The 13,025-nt window shown below is 54.0% G+C and overlaps 1 protein-coding gene across 4 annotated transcripts in view; it reads left to right on the forward strand.

Moving 5' to 3' along the window:
• The window catches only part of ATP11A (ATPase phospholipid transporting 11A), a 121,883-nt gene that overhangs the window by 96,885 nt on the left and 11,973 nt on the right, over window positions 1–13,025 (forward strand). For all 4 annotated transcript variants that reach the window (XM_027065246.2, XM_027065247.2, XM_053218007.1 and 1 more), the window contains exons 19-26: window positions 916–1,167; window positions 2,608–2,782; window positions 3,823–3,925; window positions 4,113–4,258; window positions 4,747–4,806; window positions 5,561–5,688; window positions 6,701–6,836; window positions 12,502–12,567. In XM_027065246.2, the coding sequence (XP_026921047.2) occupies window positions 916–1,167; window positions 2,608–2,782; window positions 3,823–3,925; window positions 4,113–4,258; window positions 4,747–4,806; window positions 5,561–5,688; window positions 6,701–6,836; window positions 12,502–12,567 (1,066 nt within the window). The remainder of the gene's footprint in view (window positions 1–915; window positions 1,168–2,607; window positions 2,783–3,822; window positions 3,926–4,112; window positions 4,259–4,746; window positions 4,807–5,560; window positions 5,689–6,700; window positions 6,837–12,501; window positions 12,568–13,025) is intronic.

A 13,025-nucleotide genomic window follows, 5' to 3' on the forward strand; every position in this document is an offset into this window, starting at 1 on the left:
GCAGGTGGGCGCCAGTGGCTTTGAAGTGATGATATTCAGTTGCAAATCATTTCCCTAGAAACCCTGACCGACTCTGCTGACAACCAAAGAAATTAGAGATGTTTTCTCTTGTCTCTGGGCTGCTGAGGTTGGATGGGCTAGAGGCCTTAGCAGGGAAGCTTACCCCCAGTGTAATCGGGTCACTCCAGTTAGAATCCTGTCTGCCCTTTTCATCCAGTCCCGGACAGGGTCACGGCACACTACTTCATATGCCCGTCGAAAGCCCAGACTCTAAAATCTGGGAAGAATGGCGGGGCCCAGATAAGGCAGACGTGGCTTTGAAACCAGGCCTCCAGGCCCAGCAAGATCCTGACCGATGTGGTCAGAGCTGTGCAACCTTGTACACATCGTGTAAACCCTGTGTGCTCTGGGTTTGCGCGTAGAAGTGGGTTAATCATGGAGGATCCCCTGCTGGCATTGTCGGTATCACACATCGCTTAGAGGCTCCAGCATGACCAGTGGCAGAATTCTAAGTTCACCCCAAAGGAAAAGACCGTGACACTTACTGACCACCTCTTTTCCTGACCCCGTTTTTCCTGGTCAAGACTTTGTTGGTGGTTACGGTCCTTCTTGTAATTGATTAAGCCCTCTGTAAGCGGGAAGTCCCAGCTAGACAGTGCCGGCTTACCTGATGGGAATTGTGCACGACAGACGCTTAACTTGATACGCCATGGGTGTTTGTCTTGGGAGTTAGGAAGTGCTCTCCTGGCAAAAGATATCCGCTTATCTGGCCCTTCCTGGTAAGATGACAAGCTAGTGGCCTGATGCTTCTTAGTTTTGGGCCAACAAAGATAGCTTCACGGGTCGCAAGTCTGAAACTCTCGGCTTCGATTTGCCTTTGTCACACGCACAATTGCGGGTCTCATCTTTGCTCAGGCTCCAGGAGAAAGCCGCCGATACCATCGAGGCTCTGCAGAAGGCGGGGATCAAAGTCTGGGTCCTCACTGGGGACAAGATGGAGACGGCGGCCGCCACCTGCTACGCCTGCAAACTGTTCAGGAGGAACACACAGCTGCTCGAGCTCACCACCAAGAAGATAGAGGAGCAGAGTCTGCACGACGTCCTGTTTGAGCTGAGCAAGACCGTCCTGCGCCACAGCGGGAGCTTAACCAGGGACAACTTCTCAGGGTAGGCAGTGCCCCGTCCCCTCCACTAGCAGGGCCCGGCTTCGGTGCCCCTGTGGACCGCATGGGTCTGTCCCTGGGCATCATCGCACGTTTGTGTGGTCACTGTGAACAGCGGGATGAGGCCAAGGCTAGTTCTTCATAGCAGCTGTGACATGTCTTTCTGCAGAAGAGGGGTATGTGTGTGTGTGTGTGTGTGTGTGTGTGTGTGTGAGTACGCATGAGTGCACATCTGTGTGTCTGTGTGTATCCATGTCTGAGTGTGTCTGTGTGTGTGTCCATGTGTGTGTGTCTGTATGTCTGTGTGTGTGTATCCATGTCTGGGTGTGTCTCTCAGTGTCCATGGGTGTGTCTGTTTGTGTGTCTGTGAGTACACGTCTGTGTGTATGTCTTTGTGTTTCCATGTCTGAGTGTGTCTGTGTACGTGTCCCTGTGTGTATGAGTGTGTGAGTGTGTGTGTGAATGTGTCTGAGAGTATGTCTCTGTGTGTGTATTTCCATGGCTGAGTGTGTCTCTCTGTGTCCACGGGTGTGTCTGTGTGTGTGTGTGTGTCTGTGAGTGTGTATGTGTTCACTTTCAAACTTCTGCTGAAGGGTGCAGAAGGGCCTGATTGTAAACCACTGGGGTGGGATGGTTCTCATCTGCCTGTAAGCCACTCGGGGGCTATATTGTGGATTCCTCAGGGCATCTGCCAGAGCGAAGAGAGAAATGTTAATAATGCATGCTTGTTTGCTAAGAGAAAACAGGATATACCTGAGAGTTGTTTTTTCCAAGGATGCTCAGCATTTTATTCATGTCTTAACCCACGCTGTCCTTGCTGGTATCAGACCCATGATCTGTGGTCAGAGGGCATCCGAGTCCTGTTAGGTTGTCATTAACGTAGTAAAGCTCTCGTCACCTGCAAATGTTAAATGATTCAGAAGCAGAGCAAAGATGTTTCCCTCCACCTGGTCTGTGGGTCCCCCTCTGGGGGGAATGGGGGTGTTCTCGTAACGTGGAAACCTAGCAAAAGAACCCATTCTGACTGTGCTCCTCCCAAGCCCTGTCCTCCAGACGGGATGCCCGTAGAGGTCAGCTGTGAGGCCACGGCCCCGCCGCCGTAGTGGGGCTTTGGGGATAAACACCGACCTGTGCCGGCCACGAGATGTGCACTCTCCATCTGTTGTGGAAAAGTGCTGGAACAGGCATGTGAAACCACAGTGAGAACTCGTTGTTTGCTCTGCCTAGGGGGCGTGAGAATGTTTAATTGAAACCCAACTTTAAAATGTGCTCAAGGGTGTCATGTCTGGTACTCTAGAGGCTGCTGGTAAAACCGGATTACCACTTTCTTGATCCTTCGATCATCAGTTTATAACCTCTGTAGATATTCGGAAAACTGACGTAGTCTGGTAGAATCTATGGACCTAGCTACTGAGTCACGTCTCTGGTTTGTGTGATTAAACAGACTCTCGGCGGACATGCAGGACCACGGTCTCATCATTGATGGAGCCGCGCTGTCTCTGATCATGAAGCCCAGGGAGGACGGGAGCTGTGGGAACTACCGGGAGCTCTTCCTTGAGATCTGCCGGAACTGCAGTGCTGTGCTCTGCTGTCGCATGGCGCCCCTGCAGAAGGCCCAGGTGTGGCCCCAACAGCCGCTGGGGTGGGGGTCAGCGCCAGGAGCTACTGGTTCCAGCCAGCTCTGATTTGTGATGGGGGGTGGGGTATCTTTTTTTAATGTTTACTTATTTTTGAGGGAGAGACAGAGAGAACACAAGCAGGGGAGGGCAGGGAGAGAGGGAGACACAGAATCTGAAGCAGGTTCCAGGCTCTGAGCTGTCAGCACAGAGCCCGACTCGGGGTTCAAACCCATAAATCACGAGATTGTGACCTGAGCCGAAGTCGGATGCTTAACCAGCTGAGCCACCCAAGTGCCTCTATAGTATTATCGTACAACAAAAAATACACATTTTAGCCGAAAGTATTCCCTCCCCCACATTATTATTTAAAAAAATTTTTTTAACATTCATTTATTTTTGAGAGAGCTTGAGCAGGGGAGGGGCAGAGGGAGAGGGAGACACAGAATCCGAACAGGCTCCACATGTTACTCCTTATCATTTTTGGTCTACTTGAACTGCTGCTCTGAGACACGTAAACGGAGAGAAAGATTACAGAAAAATGGCCTACACACTTAAAATTATTAATTGCATCGAATTGCCAGATTGGATTTGCACACACGACAACTTTGAAAATAGCATCAGAAGCAGCCTATCTGTGAGAAATCGATGCTGGATACCAGATAGCTTGGAACGGCTGTATCATCCGACAGGATGTAACCTTTAGGTTTTTCCTGCAAGTTTATCGCATCCCATATGTTTAAAGCCGCACGTGTAGCAGGAACCAGGAACTACTGGATTTACTTCCTGTTTCCGTCTTCAGCCTTTCCCATGTTACTTCCTCATAACCCCACTTCAGCTGCCTTGTCTTTACTTAGTTCTGCCCAACACGAAAGGGATTTCATCCCCTGTGGAGAAAATGGATTGAACTACTCCGTGCACTCGAGCCAGATCGTCGCTTCCTTCTCCTTATGTAACTTTACATCTGCATTATTTCTGCCTAGTTAGTGAATAACCCACACAGAAAACAGAGAAGATAAATTCTGCCTCTGTTTGTTTTCCAGATTGTTAAATTAATCAAACTTTCAAAAGAGCACCCTATCACTTTAGCCATCGGAGACGGTGCCAATGACGTCAGCATGATCCTGGAGGCCCATGTGGGCATAGGTGAGCTGCCCGTGTGCCCCAGCCCTGTATGCCTGGCCAGTGAGGCAGGAGGAGCCAGAGGTGGGACCAGGGCTCAGGCACAGGGCACCGTGTGGTGCAGGGTGTCTCCTGGCCCGTGTTCGCTTGCACCTTGTTTCGCTCCACACTGTTTTCCGTCGGGGTGCTGAGACAGCGTTTTCTCTGGCAGGTGTCATTGGGAAGGAAGGCCGCCAGGCCGCAAGGAACAGTGACTACGCCATTCCGAAGTTTAAGCACTTGAAGAAGATGCTGCTTGTTCACGGGCATTTATATTACATCAGGATATCTGAGCTCGTGCAATACTTCTTCTACAAGGTAGGAAGGGCTCCCGTGCCGGGTCACCCACATGGGGCAGTGTGTGGCTGTCAGGTGCTGCAGGGACCACGGGGACGGTCTGACAGGGAGGCACTGACCTTGCTTCTAAGGAGGAAGCGGGCACTCGCCCGCGCGCACAGATTGAGCATGGAACCGATAACGTGCGCTTGTACGTGGCCACAAGGAGGACGTTCTTGCACGAGTCCTCCGTCTTGTGCTTGGACTCGGCCCTGGTCATACTCACGCCCACGTTGCTTTCTCCTGCCTCTGCAACCAGTTTCCATTCACGTTTCTGTTAACAGAGGGACCAGAATGTATGCTTTGTGCCCTGAAAATAAGAGTAGGCTTCAGAAGCCCTCACCCCTCTCGTGAGAGTACAGGGCGCCCTGGGTCACTGCCTGCAGGGAAGGTTCAGTACGTGGACGGCTTAGGAGGGAGAGCCTCTCATGGCTGCCACTGAACTAACCGGGATGTGGCTTCCCTTTCAGAACGTCTGCTTCATTTTCCCTCAGTTTTTATACCAGTTCTTCTGTGGGTTTTCACAACAGGTGAGTCCAACTGCCTGAGGTCAGATGGGCCGTACCTCCCTCCCCATGGGGGTGGCTGCAGGGGTGAGCAGACTGTAGCAGGGGAGCAGGCCGCAGGGGAGGAATGGGCTACAGGGGGAGCAGGCCGCGGGGGGTGAGCAGGCCGCAGGGGTGGGCAGGCCTCAGGGGGAGCTGGTCAGCAGTGCAGCACCCTGTGGCGGGTTCAGGAGCCGTGGTGGCCCAGTGGCTATGCCAGCCTGCCAGCCATGTGCCCCACCCATGCTCACCGTCCACAAAAGCCCTAACTTTCTGCCCTGAGAGGACACAGTCAGCATCTGAGACCCTCTCCCGGGTGCCCCACCATCGACATCTGCACACTCGGGTGTGCCGGCTGGAGGCCGTCTCGCCTGGCCAAGGAGAGCAGCGGCCCCTCGGCTACCCCCTTTCCATCACTTACTTGTTTCCAGCAGAGGGGCTGGGATGGGGAAGATTGAAGCTTGAAGATGGCCACCAAAATTGCCAACTTTTAAGCAACACCCTGCGGTGGCTGAGTGGGGTGGGTCCCAGTCAGGCCTGGGTCAGCCGTGGTTTTAACACGACAGTTGACATCAGGAAGGGTTGACAGGCATCCGGCTGTCTGTAGCTGCGGAAGCATGGCTCTGTGTGCATTCTAGAATGCTCGTGTCTCTGGGTGTTTGCAAATTGAAAAACCATCAGAAAAGTTTGTCGAGAGGCCCAGGGCGCTGTTCTCAGTGTGACTTTGTCCTTCCTGCAGACGTTGTATGACACTGCCTACCTGACCCTGTACAACATCAGCTTTACGTCCCTCCCGATTCTCCTGTACAGCCTGATGGAGCAGCATGTCAGCATAGACACGCTCAGGAGGGACCCTTCCCTGTACAGGTACAAGCCCCTGGGACAGGTGCCACACAGCACTTAGCCACCAGCAGCGCCAGCCTCAGCAGCTACACTCGCTGCACCGGGAGCCCTGGCAGGAGAAAGCGACGTACCTGAAGTGGACGATTTAGGTAGAGGGTTCATGGTGCGTTTGAAACGTGCATAGTAAGTCAGTTTGTACCTCACCTGTTTCTCAGCAGTTCCGGAAGGAGCCGGGATGACTTCTTTCCCCTCGTGACCCCAGTGCGTTTATAGCCTAAATTATCCTTTAAAAAGCCATGTATGTTCTGGGGCATCTAGGTGGCTCAGTTAGTTAACTGTCTGACTTTGGCTCATGTCATAATCTTACAGTTCATGGGTTCGAGCCCCGCGTCGGGCTCTGTGCTGACAGCTCGGAGCCTAGAGCCTGCTTCGGATTCTGTGTCTCCCTCTTTCTCTGCCCCTCCCCTGCTGATGCTCTGTCTCTCTCTGTCTCAAAAATAAATAAAAACATTTTTAAAAATTCTAAAAAAAAAAAAAGAAACTAAAAACTGGGGGCACCTGGGTGGCTCAGTCGGTTGAGCATCTGACTTCGGCTCAGGTCATGATCTCACAGTCAGTGAGTTCGAGCCCCACGTCGGGCTCTGTGCTGAAAGCTCAGAGCCTTGAGCCTGCTTCGGATTCTGTGTTTCCCTCTCTCTCTGCCCCTCCCCTGCTCATACTCTGTGTCTCTCTCAAAGATAAGCAAACATTAGAAAAAATTTTTTAAAAATCCAGGTATGTTCCCTTCAGCGAGATAAAAAGAAAAGTTAACAGATTTGATCTCACAGTGCTCTTTTTTGCTTAAAAACTATTTTTTAATAATAAGGAAAAGATGTTTTTCTTCTTTTTTGGAGCTGTACTGCAACATTGTTGGCAGACAGTCCGGTGACACAGGGGGGCCTTCTGGACAGATGGTCCCTACAGAGCCTGGGGGTGGCCCGGTCATTATGTGAGCCTGGTTCTCCTGAAACGCGTTCTCCTCTGTTTGCTCACACAGAGATATCGCCAAGAATGCACTCCTTCGCTGGCGCGTGTTCATTTATTGGACGTTCCTGGGAGTGTTTGATGCCCTGGTGTTTTTCTTTGGTGCTTACTTCATGTTTGAAAACACAACGGTGACCAGCAACGGGCAGGTGAGTGCAGAGCCGCATCTTGCTGGCTGCTGGGGACTCGGGCGGGCACGGGTCAGCATAGCCGGTGGGGCTCCTGGCATTCGGGCACCTCTCCACCAAGTCGCTCCAGGGTCGTGGCACGTCAGGCCATGCTGGGCTCTGCGGAGCGCTGCCCCTGCGGGAAGCCCCCTCCGAGATCAGACCCAGTGTAATCTGCACGTCCCATTAGCTGCGAATCCAGCGCTAATCCGGTCGTGCCGGCACCTCTTATTTCCTTTGGGGATTAATTCTGTAGTTGGCACAGTGTAGTGTGTTTTCCCACACGCGCACCTAAGGACCTGTTCCCCTCGCGGTGAGGAGTTAGCGTTTTCTAGTGGCCGCTCGGCTCTGGGTGTTCGCATCATCTCTGGGGGTTGTTTTATTGGTATCTTTGCTTTTTTTCTTTCTGCCACTCGCTTCCCTCCCCACTCTCAGATAATGACCACCAACACACACATGGTAAGAAACTGTGGGTTTGTCTGTATGTTTTGGAGTGCGCTAAAAATAAAATATTTCTCGAAATATTTTGAAATGTGACTTCTTCTGTGTGCTTTGTCGGTAGAAATGGTGTTAGCTGCTGCTGGCTTCCAGTTCGGGGCTGGAGCCGCGTCAGGCCGGTGTGTCTGCATTTGGTCCTTTGTACGTGTTGTTTCCTCCCGGGTCGGTGGGGTGGGGGGGTCTGTGTCACGGCTGCCGGCCGACTCAGTGACACTCTTTAAGTTGATTTTATATGTCCGAACTTCGCGTAAGTGTGAGGCACCGTCCCAGGCCCGGGAGGCGCAGTGGGGACATTGCTGTAAGTGTGGCAGACCCGGGCCTCAGGGACGCACGGGGGGGCGCACCGGGGCGCGTGGACGCACCTCAGGGCCATCCCCACCATAGCACCTCCCGGGTCTGGTGGCCGCACTGGCCCCAGTGGTGGTGTCTGGGGCAGACCCTCCTCAGCTGAGAACCTGGGCCTCCTCCCCACTTTCTTTCTGGTTCGTTCCTTCAGGAGTGCACCCTCCCCGCCCACTGTGCCCACTTGTCCTCTCCCTGGTGACTGATCTGTTTTTTCCTTCTCCTTACCTCTCATCGTAGCTCAGGTCAAGTTTTTACTAAATCAACTTTGAAAGATTTTTAAATGTCTGATTTCGCTCTTCTGAAACCTTATGCTTTTCTAGAATTTGTTGCCTCAGTTGACGCGAATAACTGTTGGACATCACTGGGCCACAGCGTAGTTACGGAGCTGTCCTCATTCCCTGGCATCTCTACAACACTTCCTCGCAGGCTGGGCCCTAAGGAAGTGTGTCGCACATATCTTAGGAAGAACTCAGAGATGCCAGGACCGAGGCGGCCTGTGGGTCCCGCGAAAAGGCCCCTCACCCAGTGCCACTGTGTTTGCTTGGCATTAACATGGAGGGGGCTAGAGATCAGACACAGGAACACACACACGCGAGCACTCAAACCAGGGTGTTTGCGCAAGACTCAGGCATTACTTTGTTCGTGCCATGCCCAGCTGCCTTCGTCTCGATGGGGCTTAGAGTGATAGGTGCCTCCTAGGCAGCACAGTCGGAGCGATTTCAGTGGGCGATGGACACACACAAAAAGACGTGTGCAGCCTGGTACCTGCTGGTTAATGGGCATGGCCTTGAGCTGCAGGTCCCTGGTGAGGCCTGGGCAGTGTCCCCTCCTCATGCTCAAATCCCTGAGCCCTGATGTGCTTCCAACCAAACCTCGCTACAGCAGCTGCTCATGCAGCCGTGGGTCAATTCTTTGGCAGTTGCTCGTGCTGCTGTGGTCAGTTCCGTGGCGGCTGCTCATGCCTCCATGGGTCTGTTCTGTGGGTCATTTCCGTGGCAGCTGCTCATGCTACCGTGGTCAGTTCTGTGGCAGCTGCTTGTGCCGCCATGGTCATTTCCGTGGGTCAGTTCCATGGTAGCTGCTTGTGCCACTGTGGTCAGTTCTGTGGCGGCTGCTCATGCCGCCGTGGTCAGTTGCGTGGTTCCTGTGTCCTCAGGGGCCTTAAACCCCCCGGAGCCTGGAAGCTGACTCCCAGGCCGGGGCTTTCCCACAGTGCCTTTACATCCCCCACTACCAGGGCACACCTCTGCTCAGCCATCCGTTAGCGCACAGTGCTGCTCGTTCGACTTGAAACAAGGACAGAAAGAGAGACGAAAACAGAAAGCGTGGTTGTCCCCACCACTCCATCCCGGATCAGCCCAGCAGGTGCCTTGCCTCTCACTGGCTCAGAGCTTCCCGGGCCCGCCCTCGGCCACGCTTGCTGGCCCGTTGAGACAAAGGTCCAACCACGTAATGGAAGTCTCGTCCTATGAAAAGCCGCTCAGAAGCCTGGGGAAACTATGAACCAGTGCACAGGGCCAATGGTGCCAGACAAGGTCTGTAACATGAGGTGTTTGTCCGCAGTTACACATTTGAGAGGTGAACTTTTGCCGTTCAGTAGCTCTGTGTAGATGGTGGGGAGCCAAGACCAGAGCTGTGGGAGCGCGATGGTATGATCACGGCGTCCTCGGTCATGAGTGGGGCCCCTCTGCAAGGGGCCCAGGGTACACATCTCCATCCTGCGTCACTAGGAGGACAGGGTCCCCGGGAGGCTGGAATGGTCAAGGCCACTCCACACAAGCACAAGGCCGAGGTTAAGCGTCTGCTGTTCCAGTTCTGGACCCCCTTGTGCCTCTTTATCTCCAGATGGAGCTTTCCTGGTTTGAGACGGTTTTCTTAAATTCTTGTTTGCTTTGGAGGTAAGAGGGTTAGATCACCCACAAGACTGAAGATGGTATCATAGATAGCCTGGTTCTATGGTAATTCACATAAACCTGAACAACCCACGTGCATCGAGGGGCCATCTCTGGTGACTGATGACGCCCTTGGTCCTTGGGCAGCAGAGGTTTGGTGATGGTAATGCGCATCTCTGGCCACACACCCTCCATGGTTGGAATGCATCTCATGGTGTTACCTCTCAGAAGCCCCTTTCCGTTGGCTGTTGGTAGGTGAGGACCCTTTTTTAAGATGTATATCATTCTGTGGGAGCATTTATAAATCACGTGTAGTATTGAGGAAACAGTCATCAATAACTTTTTTAAAAAAAATTCACTTGCGGAGCATTTTCTACACTGATACGTGAACCGAAATCATTTCTCCTTCTGGTACCACCAACGAGAACACTGAACCCTAATTAACTTATTCCTGTCGAGCAGCAAGCAGACTGTTCTCAGATGAGCCTCGCGGCTGGAGTGCTTTGTAACACAAGTCAGTGAACATTGCACACGGGCTAGAGGCAGGGAGTCCGTGTGTGGGGGCATGTGGACGGTGTTTTCATGACCGTGATCTTGAGAAAACAGTTATGTTTGTTGTGGGTATTTTTACACATGAAAATTAAGTTGGTCCTGGTTTGAGGGCTTTTCTGAGCAGAACGCTTTCCTCCAAGATGCTCCTCAGAGGACAGAGGGCGCGTGAGGGTCTGGGGCCGCAGGAGGCTTAGAGGTGCCCCCCTGGGCGTTGAGTGTCATCCAAACAGGACTAGGAAGTCCCTGTCGGGGGGTGGGGGACAGATCAGGCACTCAGGAGACAAACGCCCTGGGCACCCTTTCGTGTTGAGGACTCCTGTCCTGGGCCTTCCCACCTCCGGCCCCCACGGTCCCTAAGAATGAGGACAGAGAACTTCAGCAATAAATGCACTATTAGCAGTTAGCCCGCGGACTCCCATCTGTAGTGAGGAGGGTGTTCACCGAGCTGTCACCATGACTGTACCAGTGAGTCCCAAGCTGCCTGCTGAGGACACAGTGAAGGTAGAGCAGGTGTGTCCTCATTGCCAGGGCCCTCAGCCAAACTCCTGTTCAGGAGTCAACATGTTGTGTTTTGCTATCGTTTGCCTGTAAAAATTACAGCTGAGGCCCACGCATGTTAGCGCACGAGGCACGGGGGGCCGTGACTCATAGCCCCGGTCTGCCGTCGTTAGCAGACGTAGGGATCTACCGACTCTGAGGAGGCAGTGGGACCCCGTCCCCCTGTGGTGCACGCTCACACTCGCACGTCTGGCTGTTGGCCAACGCTTTACACAGAGATTGCCGTGTTTCCTGCCAAGCAGGGCTGCAGGCGTGGGGCCCAGTGTCAGGAAGCAGAGGCGGCCTTCCTGCCAGGTCCCGCGGGTGGGCCCACGCACAGCTCCGGGCCCTGGCTGCCCCAGCCCCGCCACAGGCCACCCCTTCCGTTAGCTTCTAGTGAAAACCAAACACCCTGCCGACCGGGCACGTAGACAGCTGCCACGCTGTGACCCGTCTCAGAGTTTAAAACGTTTGCTGCCCCCCCAGAAGTTAAGCATTGACGAGGCCACGCTCCGATCAGAGTTTCTCGTCTGGGCGCTACTGCCTTTTGGGGCCGGGGAGCCCCGTGCAGTTAGCAGACCCCTGTCCGGACCCGCCGGACACTGGTAGCCCTGCACCCCACCCCCACCCCCTGCGGCAGCCGACACAGTCTAGGGACAGTGCAGGTGTCCTCTGGGGCACGATGGCCTCCAGGCAGGAGCCCTGCGTCAGTTCTGCTTGCATCCCGGTGAGGGACCGGTGGGCTCTGTGGGCGGCCTGTTTCCTGCACAGAGTCCTGACGCTCTGCTTGTCCTCAGGTCCTGCCAGTAGCTTCCCACCTCACTAAACGTAGCGCGAGGCCAGCCCGCGTGTTCACCCCACTGAATCGCGTGGGGGCCGTGTCTTTGGCTGAAGACGAACCGGGACAGAAGGCCGTTTGTCGTCTAGCATTTTAATTCTTCGTGAAACAAAGCTGTTTCCTCCGAAAGACGGGCTGGGAGCGTTTTCTGAGATGCACAGTTCACAGGGCCCAGGAGGGGGTCAGTTCTCGGGCAGTGAGAGCATCAGTCCTGCACAAGGAAACCTGCCCTGGGCTGACTTTTCCCTAAGAGGAGGCTTGGCAGTCGCAGTTCGTTTTCTGTGTCTGTCTGTAGCTGAGAAATGTGTCATTTCCGTGATCTGACCCTGTGCTTCGCCACAGGTGGCTCAGTTGCGTGTCGTGGGGGCGGGAAGCTGGGCCCGCCACGCTGGCTGCCAGGGACCTCTGTGCAGCTCTGTCCTGTCTGCCTGCACTTGTCCCTTCCCTGTGACTTTCCAGGGGCAACCCCGTCTGTACAGTGTCACTGTATGTGACGTGGTTACCTCACCCGCAAGCCGTTCTTGTGGTGGTTTTTCTTCCAAAGCAGGCAGGTGTTTGAGTCGATTTTGAGAGAGAACAGGCAGGTCTCCTGAGTTCTTCCTGAGCATGCGTGAGGCCAGAGCTGGCAGCCGGGGAGCATGTCTTCCCCATGAACCCGGGACAGAAGCGCTGTGCACAACCCCCCTCCCAGCTCTGGTGTCTTCTCACTCTTAGCGTTCGTGGAGCAGCGAGGGGCCGATGGCGGGGGGCCCATGCAGGAAGGGCTCTGAGCCCCAAACCGCTGGCCTGGCCCCAGGGTTGGGGTGCCCGGGGTGCCGTGTACTGCCACTTTCTCGCCCTTGGAGTAACAAAGTCCCTGTAGCTTTGGGGTCTGGAGTGTTGGCACGCAAGAGCGGTGAGATGTGTCATCTAACACTCTGGTTTTGAGTGTGAAAAGGGAATCGTGTGTACTGACTAGACACCGTTTGGACTGTTTTCCCCACAGATATTTGGAAACTGGACCTTCGGGACACTGGTGTTCACTGTGATGGTATTTACGGTCACACTAAAGGTGAGCCTTCTCCAGCTACAGTGGACCCTGCTAGAATATGCCACCCCACCTGTCGTAACCTGTGGCCAGGGTGGGAGCCCCATGCACGCAGCTCAGGCAAGCTCCTGGGCCGCCCAGGGGTGATCGTCGGTCATTTAAATAAGTCAAGTGCACAACAGCACACAGGGCCACCCAATACACGAGCTTCCAGAATTACACCGGAGGTAAATGAGGGAATGAGCCTTTTCTTTCCAAAAGGAGTCAGATCAGAATTCTTTCCAATGACAAGCAGCTCTCCCCCTCCCCGATATAATTAAAATCTACTTTAAAACAAATTAATGTGTTGGAGGTGCCTGGGCAGCTCAGTCAGTTGTGACCAACTTCAGCTCAGGTCACAATCTCACAGTTTGTGGGATCGAGGCCCGCGTTGGGCTCTGCGCTGGCAGTGTGGAACCTGTTTGGGATTCTCTCTCTTTCTC

Source organism: Acinonyx jubatus, chromosome A1 (assembly GCF_027475565.1).
Source record: "Acinonyx jubatus isolate Ajub_Pintada_27869175 chromosome A1, VMU_Ajub_asm_v1.0, whole genome shotgun sequence".
Classification (NCBI taxonomy): domain Eukaryota; kingdom Metazoa; phylum Chordata; class Mammalia; order Carnivora; family Felidae; genus Acinonyx; species Acinonyx jubatus.